Source organism: Peromyscus californicus, unplaced genomic scaffold (assembly GCF_007827085.1).
Source record: "Peromyscus californicus insignis strain IS unplaced genomic scaffold, ASM782708v3 Scaffold_8__1_contigs__length_139910024, whole genome shotgun sequence".
Taxonomy (NCBI): Eukaryota; Metazoa; Chordata; class Mammalia; order Rodentia; family Cricetidae; genus Peromyscus; species Peromyscus californicus.
In genome coordinates this window covers 40632384-40660148 of record NW_026294606.1, presented here as the reverse complement: position 1 = coordinate 40660148, position 27765 = coordinate 40632384, and the positions used below count along the sequence as shown (strand labels likewise).

At 41.3% G+C, this 27765-nt stretch overlaps 3 protein-coding genes across 3 annotated transcripts; all 3 read left to right on the top strand.

The window, feature by feature from the left end:
• The first annotated feature begins 1804 nt into the window (after positions 1 to 1804).
• On the top strand, positions 1805 to 2728 carry LOC128103077 (putative vomeronasal receptor-like protein 4). Its single transcript, XM_052727163.1, has one exon. It carries the CDS (start codon positions 1805 to 1807, stop codon positions 2726 to 2728), a length of 924 nt encoding a protein of 307 aa, XP_052583123.1.
• A 5986-nt stretch (positions 2729 to 8714) lies between these two features.
• On the top strand, positions 8715 to 9796 carry LOC128103094 (putative vomeronasal receptor-like protein 4). The gene has a single exon (XM_052727178.1). It carries the CDS (start codon positions 8891 to 8893, stop codon positions 9794 to 9796), a length of 906 nt encoding a protein of 301 aa, XP_052583138.1. The 5' UTR covers positions 8715 to 8890.
• Positions 9797 to 24077: 14281 nt separating this feature from the next.
• Positions 24078 to 24983, top strand: LOC128103118 (putative vomeronasal receptor-like protein 4). Its single transcript, XM_052727200.1, has one exon. The coding sequence runs from the start codon at positions 24081 to 24083 to the stop codon at positions 24981 to 24983; it is 903 nt and encodes a 300-aa protein (XP_052583160.1). The 5' UTR covers positions 24078 to 24080.
• The last annotated feature ends 2782 nt before the right edge of the window (positions 24984 to 27765 follow it).

The following is a 27765-nucleotide window of genomic DNA, read 5'->3' as shown; positions in this document are numbered from 1 at the left end:
TCCCTATTGTCCCTGCTACTGTTCAAATTGTTAGTCAAAAACTACTGGAAGTATTGTAATAGGTGTTTCAACGCTTACCCCAAATCTGATTTGGAACTTTGGGTCTTCACTAACATTAAGGTAGGAATCCTAGGAAGATGGGAAACACTAGACCAAAATCATAAAATCATCATCGTACTTGTTAATGACATGAGGGTATTGGGGAATAGTTTGAAATTTTTTTTTTTAAGATTCTAGATGTCTGACTAAATTTTTAATCAACTCTTGCTTAAATATACCAGTTACAGCTGTTCTTACTGATATGCCTGGTGCTTTAATTGCACTATGGGCTGAGAATTTCAAACCCCAGCATGCTTTATTTAATGCATGACTACAGATTGTAATCTCTAATTTTGCAGTCAAGGAAACTGAGGCTGAAAGACAGTACTTTGTGAGTGTTTCTACTCATGAAGCTGCATCATTCCAGACTTGGGAACAAGCCAATATTCACACAGTTCTTGCTGCCAGTAATCTTGAAGATAAAAGATAAAAGGCAGGCATAGAAGCACACACCTACGAAGTATAAAGATAAATGAATCAAAGATACAGTCACTAGAGATAGGACATAAAACAGGTCTGTAGGGGGAAGTTGGTACCACCCAGGCCCATGGTCTGGACAGATCTCTCCACCCCCAGTCCCACAGCCACTTATAAAATAATTACTCAGAGGCTTATATATTAATTACAAACTGTTTGGTCTTTGGCTCAGCTTCTTACTAGCTAGCTCTTATATCTGAAATTAACTCATTTCTGTTAATCTCTGTGTCGCCACATGTCTCATGACTTTACCTTTGTTACATTAAATCTGGCTTCCCCGCTTCCCGAGGCGGCTCTCAACATCTCCTCCAGCCCTGCCTTTCTTCTCCATGGATCTCTGCTTGGGTTTCCCACCTGCCTCTAGGCTGCTTAGCCATAGAGCAGCTTACTGTTAAGCAATGATAACAACACATATTCACAGCATAAAGAAAGACCATCTCACAGCACAGATCTTTTCTATATTCATTTTAAAAGAAAAACCACATAGTAATAAAGCAAAAGGAATTACAGAAGAAGAAAGGTCTCCCACTCTGAAAGATGCTACTGATGAAGCAGTAAGATAGGGTTGTGTTGCTTCATATTGATTTTTGTTTTGCTTTTGGGGCTGCTCTAGGGTTTTCTTGGGGTGGGGGTTCAGACAAGGTCTTGTTATGTGACTGTGGCTGACCTGAAACTCTCTATGCTCTATGTGTTTGCAGGGAATCCACAGTAATCCTGCCTCACCCTTCTTCAAGAGCTGGGATTAAAGAAGTGAATGACCAGGGTTGACACGATTTTTTTTAAGAAATGTCTGTTGACTAACTGTGCAGGAGAGGAGCTTAAGGGAATGTCCAGGTTGGGAACTGACTCACAGCAGAGGTAACAAAATGAAATAGAAAACACAAGGAGACATTCAGGTGGGTAAGCATTTGAGTTTATTTCAACACATGCTGGGGATCAAAATACATGGAATATGTAAACATCTGAACATGTAATTTAATTTTGCTAATATGGAATTATATTTGCTAATATAAATCTGTTTTGTAATTTCAAATATTTTTATCTTCTCCCACAGATTCCACTTAAGGTATAAGATGTCCCATAAAGACTAACAAGAAAAAAAGTAGATATTTTAGATAGAAAATATGTTCCATTACACATCAGGGCTGTCTTTTATAGACCAGAAAGATATTATGACATTAAATTTATTTTATAGATGCATATCATTTCCTCAAACTCTACTTGGAAGATGCAAAATTTTCTCCCTATGAAGTTAGAAATGGTTTTGAATATTAGTGAAATAACAATATTCCTTCTTATAACTGGATTTGGCACCGTGGTGAATATTTCTGTTTTGGTGAATCACATATGCACTTTTGTGGGTTCTGGAAAGAAATCTATACACCTTATTCTCATGCACTTGGCTTTTACAAATATTATAATGCTTTTCTCCAAGAGCATGCCAACGACAATTGCAGCTTTAGGTCTGAGACACTTCCTAGGTGATGTGGGCTGTCACATTATTGTTTATCTAGAAAGGATGGCCCGGGGCCTCTCCATCTGCACCAGCAGTCTCCTCACTGTGGTCCAGGCCATCATCATCAGTCCCAGAGACTCCTGGTGGGGGAGGCTCAGACTGAGGTCCACATGGTATATGCTTCTCTCCCTGCTCTTCTTTTGGATTCTCAATTCCTTGATCAGCATGAACCTTGTCCACTCCATCAGAAACAGAGTCATAAATACATTACAACTGAGTAACAATAGTTTATACTGTTATTTCAAAAAAGAAAGTCAGAAAATAAACAGCATGTTTCTCCTTCTTATGGTCCTGAGAGATGCTGTGTTTCAGGGAGTCATGGGAGGGGCCAGTGGCTACATGGTATCTCTTCTCCACAAGCACCACCAGCATGTCCTCTACCTTCAGAAATCCAAACTTCTCTACAGAACTCCCCCTGAGCTGAGAGCTGCCCAGAGTGTCCTCCTTCTGATGCTCTGTTTTCTTTCCTTCTATTGGGCAGATTGTGTTGTCTCTTTATATTTATCTTTCTCTTTGAAGAATGACTCCTTCACAATGCATTTTCAAGAATTTCTGACCCTTGGTTATTCAGTTCTCAGCCCGTTTATCCTGATTCACAGGGAAGGACACCTGGCTGAATGTTGGCATGCTCAGTAAGATTGGAGAAGCCATGTTGCTTCAGAATAGGAGGTTTTAAATGGCTGTTAGTATTTTCTATACCTTGTATATGTTTTTTAATCAAGTAAGAAAAGCTTAAGCAGGTAAAGATAATCTCACATAGTACAGCTGGTGGTGAGCAGCCTATGTCTGATATGAAGATCAGATCAAAGAGAGAGGGACCCATGTATCTTCTCATTTACTCTCATATCAACCTTCCACATTCAATGTGAACTCTGCATAGATAGACAGAGGTCATTCAGAATGAACTCTGCATACATAGATGGAGGTCATTCAGAGGAAATCTGGATAGATAGATGGAGGTCATTTGGTGTGAACTATGTATAGATAGATGGAGGTCATTTGGTGTGAACTATATATAGACAGATGGGGGTCATTCAGTGTGAACTATGTGTAGATAGATGGAGGTCATTTGATGTGAATTCTGCATAGATAGATGGAGGTCATTTGATGTGAACTCTGCATAGATAGATGGAGGTCATTTGGTGTGAAATCTGCATAGATACATAGAGGTCATTTGGTGTGATTTCTGCATAGATAGATGGAAGACTTACTCCACTGAGCTTTAGATAGTGAAGATCAGCAGAGTGATGTGCCAGCATCTGCACAAATTACTGAAGTGAATCCCTTTGATTCAGGAACCCCATTTCTAGGAACTAATCCTTCAGATACAGGTGTTCACTGAAGAAATACAATTTACAAATTAACTACATCATTCCAAACACATTACCTAAATATCAAATGAGATGTGCATTTGTTAGCTACTTGAAAATATTCAGGGCTGGGGAGTAACTCAGTGTCAGGGTGACTTCCTCTATGGACAAGGCCCAGGCTCAACCTCCAGAACCAAAGCAAAGAGAACAACACAACAGGAAACATATCCCCAAGTTCCACACTGACAAGAGAATTATGGCATTGAGGACTGGTCGAGATGGCTCAGCAGGGAAAGGCACTTATCACTAAGACTGACACCTGAGCTTGACCCCAGGAATCACATGATTAAAGAAGTAAACTGACTCTCTTAAGCTGCCCTCTGACCTCTATATGTGCCATGGCACATGCATGCTCCCCTCCCACAAAAAAATGTATTTTAAAAATTTACAAGATTTTTTGGTGTGGATATTTATAAGATGGTAAATAAGCTCAAAATATATTGATATAGAATGAACTATTCAAGTGCATTTCAATATAATAAAATAAAAGCTTGAAAATAATGGAATATAGTCATATCTTTAATTAGATTTGCTCCATCATTTGCAAGAGTAAAAAAACTATAAGAATTATTACATTTGAGAAAAACTAGAATAACAGAAGTTTAATAAGTACTTCCTTTTACCTTTCTGAGTTATTTTGTTTTTAAAAACTATGAGGAAACTGAAGAGATAGGTCAGCAGTAAAGATCACATGCTGCTCTTGCAAAGGATCCATGTTTGATTCCCAGTACATCAAGTGGTTCATAACTGCATATAACTCCAGGTCCGGGGTAATCTGGCATCTCTGGACTTCTCTGGCACCTGTATTCATGTACACAGACACATACACATAACTACAAATAAAAATAAACATTTTGGTTATTGAAGTTTTTCTTTTTGTTTTTGAGACACAGTCTCATGTAATAACCCAAATTGGCCTCTTGCTTTAAGGCAGAGGCTGGCTGTCTTAATTAGGGTTTTATTGTTGTGAAGAGACTTCATGACCACAGCAACTCTCATAAAGGAAAACATTTCACTGGGGCTGGCTTACAGTTCAGGGGTTTAGTCCATTATCATCATGGTGGGAAGCATGGGGGCATGCAGGAAAACAGAGCACTAGAGAGGGAGCTGAGAGTTCAACATCTGGATCTGCAGGTAGCAGTAAGTGAATGTCACACTAGACCTGCTTGAGCATTTGAGATCTCAAAACCCGCCCTCTCGTGATGCACTTCCTCCAAAAGGCCACACCTTCTAGTAGTGCCACTCCCTATGAGTTAATGGGGGGCACATTTATTCAAACCACCACACTGACCTTGAACTCCTGATCTTTCAGCCTCAAACTTTCCAACTGCTGGGAATATGCACATACCATTAGAGGTATATGCCACTGTGCCTGGTTCAAATTTATGTTGGTGGCTGTGGTGACGATCGGAGAGATGTAGGAATGGTGCTGGTCAGTGCTCCTACTGACAGAAATAGCAAGTTAAACTGGTAGAAGGTGGGAAGAGCCTCGGTAGGGTCTTTCATGGTGGGAATTTCCCTGCTCTGTTGAGGACATGACAGGAAAGGAGCATGGAAGGGCTTCTGGCTTACTGTGAAGATTTAGGTGCGGTTTTATAGATATGTACTGTTTCTAAGAGTCACTGACTGCATTTAAGGTAAGTATAGTTTTCTTCCTTATGATCCAACAATCCCAACTACTGGATATACAGCCAAGGGAAATGAAATCAGAATGTTAGAGACACTTGCACTCCTATGTTTAGTCACAAAAGCATTCACTATGCACATGGGTTCAACCTAAGGGTCTGTCAATAGATCAATACATAAAACTGTCATATATATAAACTGAATGAAATATTATTCATCATCACAAAAAGAAAGTAATCCTAAGGGTCTAGATGGGAATAGGAAGTGAGAAGTAATAGAAGAGGAGAAAATTGGGAGAGGATCAACCAACACCTAGCAGGTATTAAAATGCCATAATGGAGCCAACTATTCTACATGCAGAAATAAAAACGTTGAAATACATAAAAAATAAACATCATCACCCAAATGGGAAGAAATTATAACATGAATAAAGGGCAAAACATCCAGTCCACAATAAAGGTGGCGATGGTGGAGAGAAATAAAAACAGACCTTAGCCGGGCAGTGGTGGTGCACGCCTTTAATCCCAGCACTCGGGAGGCAGAGCCAGGCGGATCTCTGTGAGTTTGAGGCCAGCCTGGGCTACAAAGCGAGTTCCAGGAAAGGCGCAAAGCTACACAGAGAAACCCTGTCTCGAAAAACCAAAAAAAAAAAAAAAAAAAAAAAAAAAAAAAAAAAAAAAAAAAAAAAGCAGACCTTAATAGCCTAAAAGGAAGGAGGAGGAGGAGGCATTCAAAACAGTACCAAGAGCCCAGAGGCTCCCACAGTCTCCTGGTGATTGTCCTAAACATGATCTTGACCGTAGCCCCTGCCTGTAGCACTAAATGATCCTTTGTTATTAATAAAGAATATGCTTGAAAATTATTCAGAAAGTGATCACTTTCGAGTATCAGATATTTCTTCTGAAGCAGCTCTTGGTTTAGGGGGTAAATGAATGGAAAGAGGAAAGAATGGATTTAAGTTCAAAGAGCCCAGACCCCTCATGCACTGTTCATCACCCACTCACAGGCACTGTAATTAGGATCAGAAAGTTTCTGGGTTCAGGAAATGACAGAGCACCAGGGAGAAGGCAGAGCGGGCCTCAGGGATGGAGATGTGCAGGAGGAGCCTTTTCCCCTGATGGAGCCAAACTCCTGATGGTGACATCTTGACACCTCTCTTGAGTTCAGGTCTCAGGTTGATAAACAGGGCCTGGCTGGTGCCGTGAGGACACCCACCCGAGCTGCTGCACAGACTGCATGGTGAGTGCCGCCACGTCACGGTGGGTGGAGCTGCCTTTGGTGTGGAAAGAAATCTGTGGAGGGCAGGGATGCAGGAGACAGGGATGTGGGCTCCCTGTCACTCTGGGAGAGGAAAGTGGCAGGATTCAGGGAGAAGATGGTCTATCATTTCCTACCTGCAATCCAGGATGGCTTCATCAGCCATGTGGACAGTGTGTGCGGCCCCTGGGCCAGAGCTGCTCATTACACAGGACAGGCAGAGCAGGAGACGGGGGCGCCTGCACTGCAGCCTGGAGGAGGAAGCTCTGGTTCCCACAGCTTCTGCACAATCTGTGTGTGTTTTCCTCCAAGCACTGGGAACTTCGATCTGAGCTGTGTGACCTCTAGTGACTACAGTGCTTGTGGATGGAGCACTCTTTCCTTCTTTACCAGGATCTCATTTCTTGTGAATTTCCCCTTCCCAGATCCAATGTAAACCATAGAATAAGAGAATTGTGGATAAAGCAGACGCGAGGCTGAATACTAACACTAATAACTGATTTTAGAAATGCATGCTGGGCACTTCCCTAGGCACTACACATGTTAGTTCATTGACTCTCTAAAATACACCTGTATTGCACAAAATACAATTTGCATATAAAAATATTTTTAAGGAAGCCAAATAATATTCTCAATATGATGAATATATATATGAATTGGGAAAGTCACAATTAAATCCACAGTGGGTGGTCACAAAGCAGGTTCTTGTGAATCCTGAACTTTCTATTTCTAAAGTTTTGAAATTCCTCCAGTTTCTAGAATATGTGTAAGCCTCCACCACATCATTGCAGCAAAATCCCTCACTTAACTGGCCGCACACAGACTGCATTGATTGATTCCAGCATGGTGGAGGTAAGGAGCCTGTGAAAGCTTATTAAATTGTGCATATGTGGGCTGAAGAGCTGGCTGCCTGGTTAAGAGCACTGGCTTCGCTTACAGAGTTCCCTGATTCAATTCTCAGCACCCACATGGCAGTTAACAACCATGTGCCACTCCAGTTTCAGGGTATCCAATGCTTATTCTGGCCTCTGCAAGCACCAGGCACACGTGTGGTATCCAGACATACATGCAGGAAAAACGCCCAATACACAAAAATGACTAAAATTAAAAAGATATAACGTAAAATATAAATTTCTCTCTGACAGTTCCTTGAGTAGATGTTTTTGCAGTCCAGGAGTGACAAAAATTCAGAAAAAAAAAATTCAGTAAGCAATTCAACATGTATTATTGATATCTCCAAAAACCAAGAGATACATCTGTAAAAATACAAGGTAACTGATGTACTAAAGCATCTCTTGGGGTTTCCTAGCACAGAGGGGTTGATAAAAACAGACTAACAGACAGCACAGTCCAGAGGATTCAGGGAAATTGTAGGAGACACATTTGTGACCTGTGAGCAGCACAGATTGTGTAGTGTGGAGGCTGGAATTGGATCAAATAGAGAATATTACATGTACTGTTGTGGCAAGGTAAGTGCCAGTATCACATATGTTTGGGAGGAGCCAAAATAACTGAGACAAATTTGGTGAACAGCACAGAATATTAAAGTGTGGAAGTCAAATATACTTAAAGATCCTACATAAAACTATTTATGATTTGTAAAAATGTAAGTAAAATTAATGCATTTATGTTTTAATCCTGATTTGAACTTTAAACAGAATGAGAAGAAAGAAAATGGATATCATGTGTAAAAAATACAAATCAGTACTAGGTATTAGGTTGCTTGTCCTTTATAGAATGGGACAATACTGATTGATAAAATCACTAGATTTGCTGAACCTTGAAAATCAAAACAGGAGGATGTGCCTTTGTTTAGAATCCAAAAGAACCAGGACTATGCTGAGAGCGAAGATTTGGGAGAATGTTCTTAGGGAATGGTCAGTAAACACACATAAATAGGAGGGTATGCTACTTTTAATATGATCCTATGCAAGAGGCGATAGGGAACCAAAATTAATCACACTGTCAAGGTGAGGGAATGGGATGCTATCGCCCTGCCCAATTAATCTATGTGTCCTTTATTCCAAGGTCAATTCAGAGTTGGAGACAGAGAAAAGCCACCTGACTTTCCCTGGAAATCATCCCCATTTGGGCAAGTATTACAGTTCTTTGGAGTATCTCCACTTTTCTATTAGTTCAATACTTGAGGGATGAGTGGGTACAGGATGGCAAAGAGAATCTGGGAAGACAGGCATCTAAGTTGATGCTCCATATCATGTCTCAGAAATTGAGTGATGCTGCCCTTTGTTTGGGTGTCCTCATGGAAAAAAGTTTAGAGATGGAGGGTATAAAGAACTGTCTTCTGTAAAGCAGTGAGTGCATCAGCATGGTGTTTATGTCCAATCACCATCAGCATCATTGCTGTATCCATGGAAACAAGAACAGGAGGGACAAGAATGAACTCAGGCATCTGTAACAAAGGACTCTGCATTTACATAATACACTGTTCTCTTCACCAAAGAAAACAGAACACCCATAGGCCTGAACCATTTCATGTTTACTTCCTTGTGTTTCTCAAAAGGGTTTTCCTAGTGCTGGAAATATCATGAAGATGATCTGGAGAGACCTCATCCAGAGATTAATTTTCATTTTACTTACTGGACTTGGAGTTTTAGGGAACATCATCTTATTTGTGAGACATGTGTATACTTTCATGGGTCCTGAGAGAAAAAATGTAGATGTTATGCTCATTCACTTGGCTTTTGTAAACACAATCATTATTCATTGCATAGGGGTCAGAAACATAACTGCAATTTTTTATTTCAGAAACTTCCTAGGTGACATTGGTTGTAAAACTATAATTTACCTAGAAAGGGTTGCCCGTGGCCTCTCCATCTGCACCACCTGTCTCCTCAGCGTGGTCCAGGCTGTCACCATCAGTCCCAGGACAATCTTTTGCAGAAAGCTCAAACCACAGACTACATGGCAAGTTCTTCCCTTTCTCCTCCTCTTTTGGATCTTTAATTCCCTGATAAGCTCCAACTTGCTTCACTATATCACAGCAGTCAGGAGCACAAACAGGTCTGAAGTCGGGATGTATACTGGGTATTGCTGTATGCTGCCATCCCCACACACAGTTAAGTGGCTTTTCCTCTCTCTCATGGCTCTTCGTGATGTCGTTTTCCAGAGTCTCATGGGCTGGAGCAGTGGGTCTATGGCTCTCCATCTGTACAAACATCACATTCGTGTCCTGTACCTTCGCAGTTCCAGGTTTGCAAATGATTCCAGGCCAGAAATCAGAGCTACCCATAGTGTTCTCACTCTCATGACCTGTTTCCTTTTCTTTTATTGGGCAGATTTCATTTTCTCCTTCTACACAGGCTTCACAGTGACACATGAACCCACAATACCAAATATGAAAGCATTTTTAGTACTTAGTTATGCTGTTCTCAGCCCCTTTGTCCTGATAATTAGGGATGTCCGTGTTGCTAAGCACTGCTGTGCCCCCTGAGAAATAAGAAATTCCTTTCTACACTCAGTTCTTCAAGAACTAAAGCTATACACTGGAATGGCTTTGCCTTGCCATTCTAATGTATCACAGCAATAAATTAATTGAGATAATAGGATATTTTTCAGACAGTTGGTGCTAGATAATTGAAGACTGGTTCAGTTTCCATGGACTTGGTAGGGATTCTCACTATCCCACCATCCCACCATGTCTATCATGCAGTTTATTTAGCTTGCTGCATCCTTCATCAGGAAATGCAGGAGGATATGCGATCACCTGAAGTTACAATTTTATTTTTCTGTATGCTAGAGTTTTACTCTGACAAGGCTAACAAACATTTCCTGTCTTCTTGTTCTTTCTAATGTACTTCTGTGATCATCGACTTCTCTACTTATTTACAAAGCACTTCTTATGTGTCAGAGGCTATTCTAAATCCAATGAGCAGGAGAACAAGTGAAGGAAAAGGATGTCAGCGAGCATCCTTTATCTGAAGGTCACTTGTAAAGTGGGATGACCAGGGAGAGAAGCTAATTCACAGCAGCAGGTGAATGCTTGGCATTGCAGGGTACCAAGCACTAAAGAACTGGTAAGAATAAACACTGAAAAGTAATTCCCAAGACACTGACGTGTAATTATGATTGCTAAAGAAACTCCATTTTATGGTAAACATCTACGTTGTTACCCACTAGTCATTTGTCTCTTACTTCAGTCCCTGGATGATAAATTCTCAGCTACCTTAACTCAGTGACCCCAAGCCAGAAATTTACAGCATGACCATCAACCTGTTATGATATGACTAACTGCTATTTCGGCGTCTGTAATCTGCTTATGCAGACACTGAAATACTGCTTTGGGGTGCCTTAATCATTTAAACTTGGCAGTTCTTGCTTGACTTGGTAGAGATTGAAGGTCTCCCTGTGCTTTTCACCTTAAAAAATAAAGGCCTTCCCCATTCCCCTGTTTCACAACATGCCTGAGATTCAGCTTTAAGGCTGTTAGTCTGTCAGCAGGTAATCAATGGATCTTTTAATTACAGTTGCGACCCCAGACTCAGGCCGGGGGGTCCAGGATAGGCCCCAGAGAGAGCAAGTCCAAATGGACTTGATAGGCCATGGGGAGCCCAGACCACAAGTGCCCCAGACTTGCAAATTGCAAGCAAAACAAAAGAATTACCGACCAATGTGCTTCTCAAGTTTGGACCGATTGTGAGCTGTCTTCTGTTTTGAAGTTCCAGCATTTAGAGAGACAAAGGCAAGACTGAACACAAATGTAGACCCAATCTCTGGGACACACTTATACGTAACTTAAAATCAAATCTTATGTCTTTTTCTGAGACTAAATGACAACAAGAGGACTGCAAGATATTTTGGATTAGGACAGATTTTTATATGATTATTTTTGTCCTAAAATAAAAAATGTAAATAAAAACAACCATGCTTATTAAACAAAATACATTTAATAAAAAAAGTTTATAAATCCCTATGCTCTACTCAGGTTAACAATAAATGACTTAAAGGTATATGTACAGTCCCTTTGTCTTTGCTAACCTCATTAAGCTTTAGCTTTTTGCATAAATGAGACTTACCAGAAACTGTGATATTCTATAATGGTACACTATGAACAGATCAAGAAAATAAGATTCCCAGTCTCTCTGTGGACTATATTTATGGCTTTATAAAATTTCCAGTCTCTCTATGGGCTGCATTTATGATTTAAAGTTTTATTTTGATACTAAAAGAGCTTTAATTTAAAAAATGTGATTTCTAAGGCTAAGATTTAACAGGGATAAAACTGTAAAATCCTAACCTTATAAAAGCTGCTAATTTGCTATAAATTATTAAATATAATTAGTACATACAAGTTAATAGTCATTCACCTTATAAATGATCAAATTCTTTAATGTGCTCAGGACAATGCTTGTAGTCATGCTAAGGACAAATGTAATTCAATTACATCAACAAGCTTTATAGCCTTCTCTGTATATTTTCAAGGTTAAGCCTGAAGCAAGCAACTAAAAACAAAGTTTATTTAAAATCAGGTATACTAAATAAATTAGATGTTGGCCCTCAAATGCCTCAGAGTTCTACTGAATGTGGTATTTAAAATGTTTAACAAAAACGCTTCCATGATAGACACAACTGTCAGCTCCTAGAGGCAGCCTCAAGGTTTCCTCCAGAGTAGATGACAGGGCTCAAACAGCTCCACCTGGATTGTCATAACACTAACCACTGGGCCAAGAGCTGCTCCACGCTGTGCCTGCCATCAGGACCCCGCCCAAACTCTGGACAAGCAGGACACTGGAGAATTGACTGTCCCTCTTTGCCTTACCAAGGTAGGCCAGTCTTTCAAGTTCCTCATCCACAGGAATTCTGTCTTATCTTCTGGGTCTAAAGTTAATAAAGTCCTATGTGGCAATGGAAGAATTAATTCTGTCCTGTATAACTGCCAAAGACCAACAACCTCTGCCCTAAAGACCACCATAGAGGAGCCTAGGGTAACCATCTAGGTACATCTCTGCCATTTTAATTGATACAGAGGCCATTTGGATTATAATTCCTGCTCAGATTTATCCTCAGATCTCAGATGATATTGACAGCTAACTGTAGCTTTATTAGGGTGACATCAGCAAGCACCCAGTTCTGTTGCTGGAGAGCTTCTCTCCAGGTCCCACCAAGCCCCTGCAGTCCCACAACCCACGTATAAAATAATCACTCAGACGCTTATATTACTTATAAACTGTATGGCCGTGGCAGGCTTCTTGTTATCTACTTCTTCTATCTTAAATTAACCCATTTCTATTAACCTATAAGTTGCAACATAGCTCAGTGGCTTACCAGTACCTTACATCTTGCTTGTCATGGCGGTGGCTGGCAGGTCTCTCTCTCTGCCTTCCTGTTCCCTCAATTCTCCTCTCTGTTAGTCTCACCTATACTTCCTATCTGGCTACTGGCCAATCAGGGTTTTATTTATACAGAGCGATATCCACAGCACAGTTCCTCCCCAAGGCTGAGGCTGACTGGTCAGTCCATTGCATATATAAAAAAAAAAAAAAAAAAAAAGAAATCAGGCTTTGATTTTTCTAGAGATACTAGGTCTCCAGCTAAAAAAGGCAGATTCATACAGTTTACCTTGCAAACAGGCTTCACATTATAAGAAATTTGGAGTTTCTAAAGATTGTGTCTAGGAAAATGATTTAAAATGCAGGCTCTAAAGATCTAAGGATATAAAAGCTTGAATAAATTATGAGAGTCTAAGAAAGCAATTCAAGGTATATAAATGCAAATTATAGAGGTCTGGGGATATTAAAGTTTAAGTAAATTGTGAGGGTCTGAAAAGGCAATTCAAGGTATGTAAAGGCAAGTTGTAAAGGTCTAAAAATGATTTAAAGTTTATGTAAAAAAAATTAAAAAATGTTTCAGAGTTCTTTCCCTCTCACTGTGCTATTATTATATTAAGACTTCAAAAGTTCAGAGTTTTAACATTAATAAATGAAGTTAAAATTTCCCCTGATATCTTTGACTTTACCTTCTGTTCCTAGTCTGTATTTGCTCCAGCAGATTTCCAAGCAACTAGATACTGTAAACTGGTCCAAACCCACCAGCCTCAGGTGGTCCTTCAAAACTAGCAAGCCCTGGACTTACTAAAAGCCATTTTAAGCCAGATGCTTCTGAGAAAATTTCCTACCAGCTTGAGCCCCAGTTTCAGACCAGCATTCCAGACTGCTCCAAAGTTACCTGCACTTCGATAACCCCAGTGGTCCAACATAACCAGGACAGCAAAAACCGATGTATCCTGCCCCCTCCCAGCCTTTGGTGGGCATTCCAGCCTTCCTGAGCCCTGAACACGGCATCCTAACTTCAGATAAGAAACAGTTACAGAAGAAAGTACCCTGCCCCTTATCATTAACAAAGGAAATTAGTTTCCCTCCCCCTACCAAAAGGAGTCACGTCCCTTCTCTCTGGTAAAAGGGACAAATAGCTATGGATGATGTCTATTTCATACCAAAGTTCAGAAGTTCCTTTTGGTTATGCTGTTTATCACAGCAATGGAAACCTTGCCTAAAGAAATGCAAAATTAACACAATTACAAATATGAATGTGTAGCCGGGCGGTGGTGGCGCACGCCTTTAATCCCAGCACTCGGGAGGCAGAGCCAGGCGGATCTCTGTGAGTTCGAGGCCAGCCTGGACTACCAAGTGAGTTCCAGGAAAGGCGCAAAGCTACACAGAGAAACCCTGTCTCGAAAAACCAAAAAAAAAAAAAAAAAAAAAAAAAAAAAAAAAAACAAAAACAAATATGAATGTGTAGGAGATTGAGAAATGAATCTGGAAATGATTTGTATTGGCAAATTATTTGTAGAGGGGACAAACTAGTGGGTTTCCCCATGACAGTCTCACGTGCAGAGTTCAGGTGCTGGGCTCGCGTCCCTCCCATCACTGTGCTCTCAAATTCACTCTGTTCTCACAACAGGAGCACAAATGTCTAACTCGATGTCACACTGACCGTCTTTCATCTCTTAGGTGATTACAGGTTCCACTCTGTTCTCACAGCAGGAGCACAAGTGTCTAACTAGACGTCACACTGACCGTCTTTCATCTCTTAGGTGATTACAGGTTCCTTTTTTTTTTACGGTAAGACAGATGTAGAAACATGAAATCCATATTTTACCCGTAAAATATATATGGATAATAATTAAGAAGAGATTGAAGTTTGATGTACTAAACCTTTAAATCAAGAAATCCAGGAAGCCTCATGCAAGATATATCTCAGTATGTCTGCATCCAAACATACATAAAGAAATTCTAAAATTCAAAAGTGAACATAATCTTCAAAGTGTTCTGAAACAGATTATCTGTAAGGAAACAAAGGCTTCCAAATAGCACTGTTTTCTCATAAGACACCATGAAAGCGAGACAGAACTCAGTTGATCATCTTCCCATAGGAAATGCCTTCTCCGACCAATGGCACAGAATGGCAAACTGGGTCTCCAGAAACTAGTGTCATTTGTACCAAATACTCATTCACCTCTGAAAGTCCCCACTAAGTTTCAGTCCCAACTACACCTACATGATACCTAACAAAATGAGCAAGGGAATTTTTGTGACAGATAATCAGTGTGTGTGTAGGATAGCATAGCTGATGTGGGGTTTCACATTTCCGTAGGGGGTAGAGCATAAAGAGACTGAGCACTAACTCAAACCTGGGACCTTACTGATTATCTGTTCTAGAGACTCAAGTAAGATCTGTTTAACTGGTTCCTGGGTTTTCCTCTTTGAGCTGATCAAGTAAGACTAAGGCAGAGCTCTCTCTTAGTCAGGGTTTTTATTGCTGTGATAAAATACCATGACCAAAAGCAGTTTGTGGAGGAAATGATTTATTTCAGCTTACGCTCACTCTCAAGTCACATGAGACTCAAAGCAGAAACCTGGAAACAGGAACTGAAACAGAGGCCACAGAGGAATACTGCTTATTAGCTTGTGACCTATGGCTCGCTAAGCCTACTTTCTTATAGAATTCAAGACTACCAGCCAAGGGTCGGCACTGTCCACAATGAGCTGGGTCAATCATTAATCAAGACAACACTCCACAGATTTGCCTACATGCCTATCTCATAGAAGTATGTTCTCAGTTACGAGTCCCCCTTCCTATATATGTCTGGTTTATGTCAAGTTGACAAAAACCAACCAACAGAGGCTCTCCCTCACTTCAGTTCCACAGACACCCAACTCTGTGATCAACCAACCAGTCAATACCAAAGATTGCTGTGAGTAGGGCAACTGTGATCTCTGTCGGTTACTGTAACCATGCCAACCTGTCCGCTCGGATTCAGATTATCCCAATGGGACCAGGGATTCCATGTCAATAGGGAAGACCCACCCCTGAGCTTTGGTGCTGAAGCTGTTCATCCTGGTGAAGTTCTTGCTCATAGAAATAACCTGGACAGGGTCTCACTATGTAGCCTGGCTGACCTGGAAGTCACAAAGATCTGCCTTCCAAGTGCCGGGATTACCACCATGCTCTGCCAAGAATCTAACAGATAGAAAGAGAGCTAAAGAACTTTTGAAGAGCTGGGCAGTGGTGGCGCACGCCTTTAATCCCAGCACTCGGGAGGCAGAGCCAGGCGGATCTCTGTGAGTTCGAGGCCAGCCTGAGCTACTAAGTGAGTTCCAGGAAAGGCGCAAAGCTACACAGAGAAACCCTGTCTCGAAAAACCAAAAAAAAAAAGTCTTAAAGAACTTTTGAAGAAAGCACAGTTTGGATTTCATTGGAGTCTTACTTCAAATAAATTAAGGGAAATTAATGAAAATAAATAATTGAATAATTGATAACTGAACAACTACTGTGTGAAAACTGCTAGGTGTCATATTTTAATAAAGAATTAGTATTATTTACAGTGTGTGGTGTTTCCATACTTGTCATTATTTACCATCCTTTATAAAGTTATTTATTCAAGTTTTTAGCACTGGAATGAAAGAATAAATTGGGTTTTCTTTAAAATATCCTAGTGTAGTGAGGAGAAAATGAGTCAGATAACTGAAAAAGTAATCTCAAAGAGGTGACAAATGGAGGCTGCTGACAGATCCTCAGTCCTTTAGGGTGAGACTCTGTAGAAATGCATATTTCCCATTCCCCATGATTACACAGATGTGTCAAGACCCAAGCTGAGGAAACCTAAAAGCAAAAAGGGTTCTCCAGCCCACTCAACACTTTCGGGACCTGAGAAAACTTGAAGCAGGCCAGTCTCCTGGAAACTGAATGGTAGAACGTTCTGAGATCGAAGGGGACAAGAAGCCACCAAAGCAGCTGCATTGATCCTCCCAGTCTGCTTCCTCCAATCACAGGAAGCAAAACAGTTGACTCTCACCAACCAGCTGTGGACCAATGATTGCTTTAGTGAATCTAAAATGTCTTTAACCTTTCTGTGTTTTGTGCATTGGTCATTTGGAGGAATCTATCAAGTAGTTTGCAGATATCTATGATTTAGGACTAGTCTTTTAGTCTGTTTATGGATAAACTGGGATTATGAATTTAGGGAGACAATGCAAAAGAGATGAGATGCCCTTCTTGTCTCCTCTGTTGTAGACTGGATGTTTCTTCCCCACCCCTCCCAGAAACTGTATGTTGGAATTCTAACCTGTACCAGGATACTACCAGGAAGAATGGCATTTAAAAGCTGGGCAGTAGTGGCTCACTCTTTTAATTCCAGCACTCGGGAAGTAGAGGAGGCAGGCAGATCTCTGTGAGTTCGAGGCCAGCCTGGTGTACAAAGTGAGTTCCAAAACAACCAGAGCTATTATTACAAAAAGAAATCCTGTCTCAAAAAGACAAAAAAACGAAAACAAAAAACAACCATTCGGGGGTGGATTGGCCTTGAGGGAAGTTTGGCCTTGAGGGAAGAGACATCATGTGGGGTGGACCCTGTTAACGTGACATACCACTGGTGACTTTAAACCTGATCACTAATGACAAAGCAGTGTTGCTCAGATTTCTCTCTTTTTATACAGATTCATTATATTTTAGATTTTCTATATTTTTTGGAAATGTAGGTGGCTTGGCTCAGCCATCATTTAACAAAGTAAGGATGATGGTGTCTCCAGCTTTATTTCAAAGCTTTCTGTCAAAAAGATTTTATATTTATTTATTTACGGAAAAATCATCTTACAGAAGCATGTTCTCATGGATTATATTACGTTTCAGGTTATGTTTCTGTGGCATGAACTTTTGACTTTTTTCCTTTCTTTATATAGAATTTGTAGAATTTGTTGGTGTTAAAATTCCTCTACCATATAAGCTTATAATTTGGGGGATGAAATAGATTGGAAAGATTTACTGAAGGGTGAGGTATGACTACTTTGTGAGAACATGGACTCTAAAGACAGCAACACCTCCCCCAAGTGGTTAGTTCATAAAATAAGTTAGGGTGTGTGTTAATAGTTAACAGAAATGGTAAGACCTTGAGGGAAATTTATTTGTAATTCATACCATAACAGTTACCGTGCACATGTTTTTGTATGGGAGGTTTTTGACAACATGATAACTGAACCATGAATGGGCCTTATTATGATGCTGTGTGTATGTAAGTGACTCAAGATCAGGTTTTCCCTGTCTGATGAATGCAAATTCGCGACTATTCTGCATTATCTTGTCAAATAACAGTATCTTCTCAACCGTGAAAGATAGCTTAAGCTCTCCATTTGTGCCAGGGAAATTCTGGGTTCTATAAGAAGGCAGGCTAAGCAAGCCATGGGGAGCATGCTAGTAAGCAGCATTCTTCATGGCCTCGTGCCTCCAGTTTCCTGACTTCTTGAGTTCCTGCCCGGACTGATTTTGGTGATGAACTGTGATATAAAACTCTGAGCGAAATAAGCCCTCTCTTCCCCAAGCTGTTTTGGTCATGGTGTTTCATCAAAGCAATTGCAACCTTAACTAAGATATACCTCATGTCCATAGATTAAATACAATATTGCTGTGATGTCAATGCTAATAAGACCTATAAATTCAATGCAAGCTTTTCATAATCACTATAATATCCTAGAAAAAAACAAAAAGCTACAATATAAAATTCAAAAGGAACCATGGAGAAACCCAAATGTCACTCTTGAAAAAGGACAAACTTTCAGGTAACACACTAATTTTTGAAACTTACTTCTATGTGAGTCAACAAACAGTGAAGTATTTCTGAAGTATTTCAAAGGAGGGTAATTTTATCTCTTCCTTTCCTATTTCTACCTTTTTTTGTCTTATCACTTAGGCAAATAATTCAAGCACTGTATTGATTATGAGTGAAGATGGTGACTACCCTTGCATCAAATGACATGATGTTACACTTCAATTACCCTAAAGATTCCACTAGAAATTTCTTGGATCTGACCATTAAAAAAAAACACCATAGAATATAAGGTCAATATACAAATCCAAAGATATTTTATGTACTAATAAAAATGACATTGAGACAAAATCAGCAAAACAATACTTTCAGGAATAGTCTCAAACAGTAAAAAGAAATAACTAAAAATAAACCTCAATAAATCCTCCTGGAAAAATAAGTCAACATGTAAAGAATGATCTTGGACCCTATTTTTCATCCTGTGTAAAAGGCAATTCAAGACAAATCACAGACCTTCATGTGAAGCCCCAAATTCTAATACTACAGCAGAAAAAATACTTCAAGATGTAGATGTAGGCAAACACGTTGTACTCAAAACATTCTTGTACCAAATCATGAGACATTGCTCAGATCTATATGTCTCTTCCCTGAGATCTAGCTAAAACCAAAATATAAAAATACATCTGTAAAGAAATGTCAACTTACATAAAAACAATGTAGTAAAAAATAAATAATTAAGCCTAGGAAAACTTGAGAGTTTAATGAAATAATTGTGGAAGGATGGAGATGAAAACTGTGTATCAGGCACTGAGATTCCACAGTGGCCTTGCTTCTTCCTGACATGGTGACAACTTTGGAAATTGAAGCTTCACTAATATTTTATGGTAGCCAATAACTTTGTAAACCCTGGAGATACACATGTTAACAAACAAACGGGGATCAGGAAACAGGGAAGGGTGAGCATGAGGATCTTCCCTCCCTAGCTGAGATGAAAGGTGAATGCTGGGGACCAGAATGCTGGACGTTCCACTGACAGATGTCCTCCAGCAGTCTTGAGCATCTCTGTCGCTGTGTTCAGGATCTGCTCTCATCACAGAGCTCCAGGGCAGCCTGTGCATGAGATCATCTCAGTGCTTCAACCAGAAACTTCATCAAGGTTTCTTAGAACTCACTGTTCTCCAGCTTCTGCTGTGTCCTGCTTTATGACACTGGCTGCACCATTGGAGTTTAGAAATTTTATTCACCCGATTTTGGTGAGTTTCTGGGCTCCAAACCTTTTGCTTTTTTACTGTATTGCTTGATCCTATGGTGACTGGATTCAAATGGCTATGTTCTTTTATGAAGCCGCCCTGGGAGTCTCCTTAAGTTCACACACCCTACATTATACATGAAAATAATGAAATGTTTGAAATACTGAATAAAAGAAAAAACTGTTTTCAACTGATCAGTGACCTTAAAGAGGATTCAGAAAACAGGATGACAGAGGTGAATTCGGGATGTAGACCAGAAAGTCAGCAATCCATATTAGACATTCAGCAAGAAAATTGAGATATTGAAGACAAGAGAAACAAGCGGGAGGAGAAATGGAGAACTCAGTCAGGAGGGAGCTGACTCCTCTGTAGAGTCAGCACTCAGAACAAGAAACAGACAGACAGACCTCCAAAATGTCCCCTGCTGCCCCACCCTGGACACCACACCTGAAGACCAGCCACTGACTTGGGCCCTTGAACGTTTTGTTCATGGTGTTACTGAGCTTTAAAAAAAAATAAAATAAATTTTATCTTTATTAGATTCATTCATTTAATGTGTGTTTCACCTGCATGGATGTTGGTGCGCCATATGTGTGCTTGATGACCATATAGGTCAGAAGAGAGCATTAGATCCCCTGGAGCTATATATGGTTGTGAACCTCTCTGTGTGTGCTTGGAATTGAACCTGGGTCCTCTGTAGGAGCAACAAGTGCTTAGCCACTGAGCCATCTCTCCAGCCCTGGTGTTAATTCAACTTGGAAATGTTTAGAGAGAAAATTGTTCAATTTCTCAGAAGTTTCTCCCAATTCAATTCCTGTCTTGGGAGTAAAAGGAGGAAAAATTCCCAGGAGCCAAGAAACTCGGGGGTGGGGTGCTGTTCATCCTCACAGCCCTCCTCGTCACCACAGAGGGACTGTAATTAGGAACAGAAAGTTTCTGCCTCAGCAAATGGCAGGGCTCCAGGGAGAGCGCAGAGGTGGCATCCAGGATGGAGAGGTTCATAAGGAGCCCTTTTCCCTGGAGAAGGAAAGTCCTGATGGTGACATCCTAACAGCAGTGACGGTTGCTGGGAACACAGGGCAAGGGTGATAAATGGGCCTGGCTGTGCTGTGCGAACACCCACCCTGAGCCCCGCACAGACTCCACAGGTTAGTGTTCCATCCCGTCACGGTGGACTGAAGCTGCCTTTCCCCCCGACAGAGATGCTGTGAGGTAGGATGGGGAGAGAAGGCGGCTGAAGAGAAGGGTCTGGGCTCCTCTGTCACTGTGAAAGAGGAAGGTGGCAAGATCCAGGGAAAAAGCAGTCTCTCATTCCCACCTGCTATGCAGAAAAATTTCCACGTCCATGAAGGAGCCGTGTGCAGCTGCGTGGGGCGCTCTGGGCCAGAGATGCTCATGACAGCCCAGGCAGGTCTAGGAGACATGGGCTGAGATCTCAGCCTGAGTGTGAGGAGCTTTTCCTCTCTGCAGTCTCCAGTTTGTATGTTTGTCCTCACAGGAGTGAAAGGTTTTGCTTAACAGTATCTGAGATCTGGGGCTCTTTAGCTTGGAGGGTGGGTGGGGTGGGGTGGCTTTGCCCTTCTTTGTTGTGATTTTATTGTTCCGGAAGCTTCCCTGTCCAGACTCAAACCATCACAAGGTGTGCAAGTGCAGAGAATCGTGGGAGGAAGTGACATGGCACAAACCCATAGAACAGTGCTGTTAGAGTGTTTAACACTCGGCAGGCACGTCCTAAGCACTAGCGCCTCTGCTCCAGCGAATCCTCACAACACACATGAGTGGTGCCAAGCATCATTCCTACATTAGTGAGCCTTAAAGGGGCCAAGCTAAGTGTTCAAAGCCAGGAGTAGAGCAGTTAGAAAGGTGGGGTCTGACAGACAGGATAGATGGTCAAAGCTTGAGCTTGTTGGTTTTGCAATAATCTTTCTCTAATTTACTGATTTCTCTCTTATACATTCAGACCTTGCATCTACCCTAGAGTCCATGATCTATTTCAAAAGAAAACCCTGACTTTATTAGTTTCACACAGGTTGCTCTTGGCTATTTTTTTTTCTTTTTTTCCTCTTTGGTAGTATCTTATGTATCCCAGGCTGGCTTCCCAGCTCATTATATATCTGAGGATGACTTTGAACTTCAGCTCTTCCTGCCTCCATCTCAGTGTTAGGATTAGAATTGTTCACCATCATGCCTGGTTTTATGTGGTGCTAGGGAGTGATCCCAGGACTTATAAATGCTAGGCAAGTGCTCTACCTACTGAACTACATCCTCAGCCTTTAAAAAAACAAAACAATTTTACTTATTTTACGCGTATGGATGTTTTGCCTGCATGTATGTCTGTGTACTACGTGCATGTGTGGTGGAGACCAGAGGAGGCCTTAAGATCCCCTGGAACTGGAGCTACAGACATTGTGAGCAGCTACATGGGTATTGGGAACTAAACCCAGGTCCTCTAGAGCAGCCAGTACTCTTAACTTCTGAGCCCTCTCTCCAGCCACAGCTCCTTGCTATTTCTTACATGCTAGAAGAGTGAGGGTTGAGAAAGCTTTTTAAATATGTATGTAAATATCTCTTCATAATCACCTTGGAATAGATGTGTGTGTGTGTGTGTGTGTGTGTGTGTGTGTGTGTGTGTGTGTGTGTGTGCATGTATGTGTGTGTGTTTGGGGGGGTAGCTTTTTCAACTCAGATGTCACACTGTTTAGGAAAACAAAGACATCACTATAAATTTTGCTACTGGCATCTCAGTGATCACATAGGACCATCTGAAAAGCTGTCAAATGGTGAGCAAATGAATACAGAGGGATTTTGAGAGAAAACAAAGCATTGTTGATGAGTTCCCTGAAGGATAACCCATGCCCTTCACTAAATTGGTTGAAGCCTGGTACCTCACATCATTGCACAAGTGAAGTACTAACTACTTACCAGATGCTCATTCCAACGTGAATTGACTTCTCCAGGATACTCGGTTTTATCAATCTTAAGGAAAGAGACCAATGCCAATGTTTCTCCAAAATGGCTTGTCAGCTCATCTTTGTGATTAAAGTGGTTTCAAAACCAACAGCTTCCTTGAGCAACCTTCAAACTTGTTGATCAGGCATCATGCAAATACCCACATAAAATATACAGAACCAGTGTCTGTGGGGCCTGCTCATTGCCCAGTGCAGGAAGTGAGCTCGTACACAGGCAACAGCCTTCTGAGAGCAGGGAGAGTGTAAGAGATGGAAGTAGGGTGCTGTAACACATGGGAAAGACCAGCCTTGGGTATTACATATTCCTGTGGAAAGGTAAGTGCCAACTTTACATTTGTAAGAGGAGGTACAAGGTAAGTCAGAAATAATTTAGATGAGGAGAAGATGACAAATTGTAGAGGACAAATAGAAATTAAGGTTGTCGTGTGAAGCTCTCTGTATTTTGTAAGGGGTGAAACATGGAATAAGTTTCTGCTTCAAAGGCATCATTTTGACTGCAATAAACACAGTTTAAAAAAACAGAGAAAAAGACATTTATAAAATGGTGACAATCACAGTGTGAGAGATTGGGGAGGACTCGCAGGCTGGGGAATTTCTAACTGGGAACATCACTAGACTGAACCAACCTTAAAACCTTAAACCAACCTTAAATCAGCAAGACATGCCTTTGTTAAGATGCTACAGGAACAGTTTCCTGGTGTTATACTGGGGAAAGTGTTCACAAACAAAAGAGTAAAAGCAGGATAAATTGGAGTAAACAGAAAATCATCTTCAGTATGATTCTACCTGTGAAGATTGGGAACACAACTTTTAATCACACACAGTCCCACATTGAGGCCAGTGATCTAGACTTTCATGCCCTCACTAAGTCACTCACATCTGTATAATTTATGATCAAAGGGCTTGGGAAGAGGAGAATACCATATCATCTCCCTGAGAAACTGGACCACTTCACCAAGAACAGCTTTCTGAGAAGCTGCAAGCTTTTTATTAGTTCAACAATCAGGTGATAGTTGCATGTGGGCAGTGAAGAGGACCAGGATGAGGAGCCAACACAGTCCAGGAGCTTGAGGTCACACTGGGTGTGAGGAGGGAAAAGGAAGAGGCCTGTCAGGACTGTGTTGTTTGGAAAACTGCCAAAGTGATGCCATGCATTTAGCTTTTGTCTGGGAAGAGCACGGTCATATGAACTTGAAGAATGAAGGATCTTTGTGAAAGATGGGAAACTATAAAGTTTATGCCCTGATTGTAATTATTATCATTCCCACCAGAACTGAAAACCAAAAATGAAAAACAAAACAAGCAAACCAAAAGAACAACAAACTATGATCAGGTATCATATAGTAAAGAACCATGTGTGTTTACATACTTGAGACCATTCTTTTTATCAGAATAAGCAGAGAAAAATCTTATGTGTTTTTTCCCATGATTTTTTCCTAGTGCTGTGCATGAAGTCTGAAGATGAAACGGAGCAACATCACCCAGGCAATAGTCTTCCTTTCTCTTGCTGGACCTGGAATTGTAGGAAATATCATAGTATTCCTAAGATATTTGTACACGTCTGCCTTGGGAACTGAGAAAAAGCCTATAAACCTTATTCTCACCCACTTGGCATTTTCTAATATGATCATTATTTGCACCACAGGGGTCACAGATATAGCTACACTGTTTTATTTCAGAAACTTCCTCGACGATATTGGCTGTAAAGCTATGGTTTATCTGGCAAGGATGGCACGAGGCCTCTCCATCTGCACCACCTGTCTCCTCAGCGTGGTCCAGGCTGTCACCATCAGTCCCGGGACCACCATTTGGACAAAACTAAAACCACAGACCTCTTGGCAAGTTCTTCCCTTTCTCCTCCTCTTTTGGATTGTTAATGTTCTCATAAGCTCCAACTTGCTCTACTACATCAAAGCAGGTGGTGGCTTGAACATATCTACATCTGGAACATTCACTGGCCATTGCTATATGCTGCCCTCCAGAAATATAATCAAGTGGCTATTCCTCTCTCTCATGACTCTTCGTGATGTCATCTTTCAGAGTCTAATGGGCTGGAGCAGTGGGTCGATGGCTCTCCATCTTTATAAACATCACAAGCGAGTCCTCTACCTTCACAGCTCCAGGCTTGAAAGCAATTCCCCTCCAGAAATCAGAGCTACATGGAGTGTTCTCATTCTGATGAGCTGCTTCCTTTTCTTCTATTGGGTAGATTTCATTCTCTCTTTATACACAGGTTTCACAGTGACACATGATTCTATTTTACTAAATATTAAAACATTTTTAGAACTTGGTTACGCTAGTTTCAGCCCCTATGTTCTGATCAGCCGAGATGTCCACATTCCTAATGTTTTGCATGCTCACTGAGAAGTGTAGAAATTACATTCTACATCTATTCTCTATGGGCAAAAGGTGTGTACATTGTAAATTGCTTTGTCATGGGAAATTTTAGAAGCAGGGGATATATGTTTGCTGTGTAGCACAGGCTCACCTTGAGGTGACTCAGAATCCCAAAAGCTGGTATTACAGGCCACCAAACTGCCATTTGCCTTACTGTTTTGGCATATCACAACATCAGATCAAATATTATAATAATATATTACATTTTCTTAAGAAGTCTGGCACCATGCAACCTTAAGTTCAGAGTTTCCAGGAAGGTGGAAAGTTGATAGCTACCTGTTTTCCCATTCCACCAACCTTGTCATGTGACTTTTAGCTTCTCTTTAGCACTGGGGGAAATGCTGGAGGTAAAGCTAATGTCAGAAATCAGTATTTCATTTTTCCCCCAAACCCAGAGCATGGGAGCAAGAGAGGGTGGGTGGAGATGGGGAGGTGGCCCTTCTCTGAGGTGAGCCTACATGGCAGAGTACAGATGACAGTGAGATGAGTGATGTCACCACAGCAAGGCAAATTTAGACGACAACTGAATGACACAGCCAGGTTCCAAAGCTGCAAAGAAAACTAGTGTAAAGTATCACAACAGGACACTCTGAAAAATGGCCTCTCTCCAACGATGCCATCGTGGGTCTGGAGACAATGCTCCTAACCAGGGCCTCGCTGGCACACTGATGTATAAATGCCTCACTGACAGATCGCTAACACTGGAGTTTCCATCACTGGCTCCCAGTGACTCACTATGGCCTATAAGTGATATCCTGGTGTTTGCTAAGCCTCCTTGCCCCCTGAATCTCAGATTCCATCTTCCCTTATGCTGTGTAGATGCATCCTGTTGACCTACATACAAGGGAACCATAGTGCTGAGGGGACACTGGGCATCTGCTTGGTGAAGCTGAGGTGGCATGACCTTACCAAGCAGTAGGACATTGGTGGCACTAAGAACTCCACAGCCTCCAGCCCAAGTGGACCTAGAGTGTCCATAAATCGCACTGACCCCACATCCTCAATACACTACGCACTGCAGTTGTGCCAGGGAGGCTCCTGTCTCCTCTGAGCTATGTGAGTACCCCTCCTGAAGGGATGCAGGACCCTGAAGAGCTCTTCACCATAGCTGTCCATCAGCTCACTGCAGTTCCTGTCCCATGATAAACAGGAAGACCCAAATAGTAGGGAATGGTGTTGAACTGCTCTCTCCTGCAGCTGAGTACTATGCCTGGAGGGGAGCCAAGGCTACCTGCACTCCTTCCTGGGTCCAGAGTAAGGCAAGAGGTAGGCTAGGCAGTGGGTCCTCTGAAATACTGCTCTTTGGTAAGATAAACTAGGTTCTCAATGTTTTGATAATATAAAGACCACTATTATAAATAGTTTCTGTGTCAACTTATCACAAATTGGAATCATCTGAGTGGGGAGCCTCAACTTAAAATTGTTCTGACTGTCTTAATTGATGTGATAGACACTCATTCTTATAACCGGGATATTCTCGCTGATTCTCTCTCTCTCTCTCTCTCTCTCTCTCTCTCTCTCTCTCTCTCTCTCTCTCTCTCTCTCTCCTCTACTCTCTCTTTATACCCTTTTTCCTTTCCCCTCAACCTTTGCCCTGCCTCTGCCCTCCTCTCTCTTATCTTTGTGATGTAATCTTTCAGAATATCATGGATTTCAGCAGTGGGTCAATGGTACTCTTCCTGTATAAACATCACAAGTATGTCTCTCACCTCACAGCTGTAGATTAGCAAACAGTTCCAGTTCAGAAATCAAAGCTGCAGTGTTCTCATTCTCATGATCTGTTTCCTTATCTTCCTATCAAGTAAGTTTCATTTTACCCTTTTACACGGGTTCTTTCTCTTTGCTACAGCTATGCCGTTTTGAAAAACTCTTCCATTTTGGTAAAACTGTGACAATTCCCATAAGTGAAGCTCTAGAAATAAAGCAAATTATTTTTCTAGATTCTTGTGTCCCTTTTCTGTGGATCCCCAGTAATTACTAATTCTGCTTAACTCTAACAACAGCCAATTGCAGACAAAAAAATAAAGGAGAGGCCGGGCGGTGGTGGCGCATGCCTTTAATCCCAGCACTCGGGAGGCAGAGCCAGGCAGATCTCTGTGAGTTCGAGGCCAGCCTGGGCTACCAAGTGAGTTCCAGGAAAAGGCGCAAAGCTACACAGAGAAACCCTGTCTCGAAAAACCAAAAAAAATAAATAAATAAATAAAGGAGAGAAGGAAGGAAAGAAAGAGAGAGAGAGAGGAAGGAGGAGGAGGACGAGGAGGAAGGAAGGAAGGAAGGAAGGAAGGAAGGAAGGAAGAAGGAAGGAGAGAAGGAAGGGAGGAAGGAAGGAAGGAAGGAAGGAAGGAAGGAAGGAAGGAAGGAAGAGAAAAAAACTTTTCAGTCTCCTTCCCACCCCTCTTCCTGTGAAAAATCTGGTACTGGACTGTGCCCTGTGGGGCAGATCTCTCTTCAGAGCTGCTGTCTGTCCTCAGTGTTAATAACTCTCTAATAAACTTCTTACCCTCAAGAGTTAGTCCACCACAGTGTCACCCTTGAACCCTAAACCTGAAACCATTCACTTCCTTGATACATGCTTCTACAACACTAAATGTTAAGATATTTCAAAAACTTGACTCTGGTGTTCCGAGCCCCTTTCTTCTGCTCAACAGAGATGTTGGTATTGCTAAATGATAAGGGGCACCCTGAAAAATACATCAGTTACTGTTTACACCCATTCCTCTGTGATAAAAGTGTATGTATCACAAATTGC

Excerpts from the sequence above, each read along its gene's own strand:
- LOC128103077 (XM_052727163.1), top strand. The coding sequence starts at position 1,805 with ATGCAAAATTTTCTCCCTATGAAGTTAGAAATGGTTTTGAATATTAGT.
- LOC128103094 (XM_052727178.1), top strand. The coding sequence starts at position 8,891 with ATGAAGATGATCTGGAGAGACCTCATCCAGAGATTAATTTTCATTTTA.
- LOC128103118 (XM_052727200.1), top strand. The coding sequence starts at position 24,081 with ATGAAACGGAGCAACATCACCCAGGCAATAGTCTTCCTTTCTCTTGCT.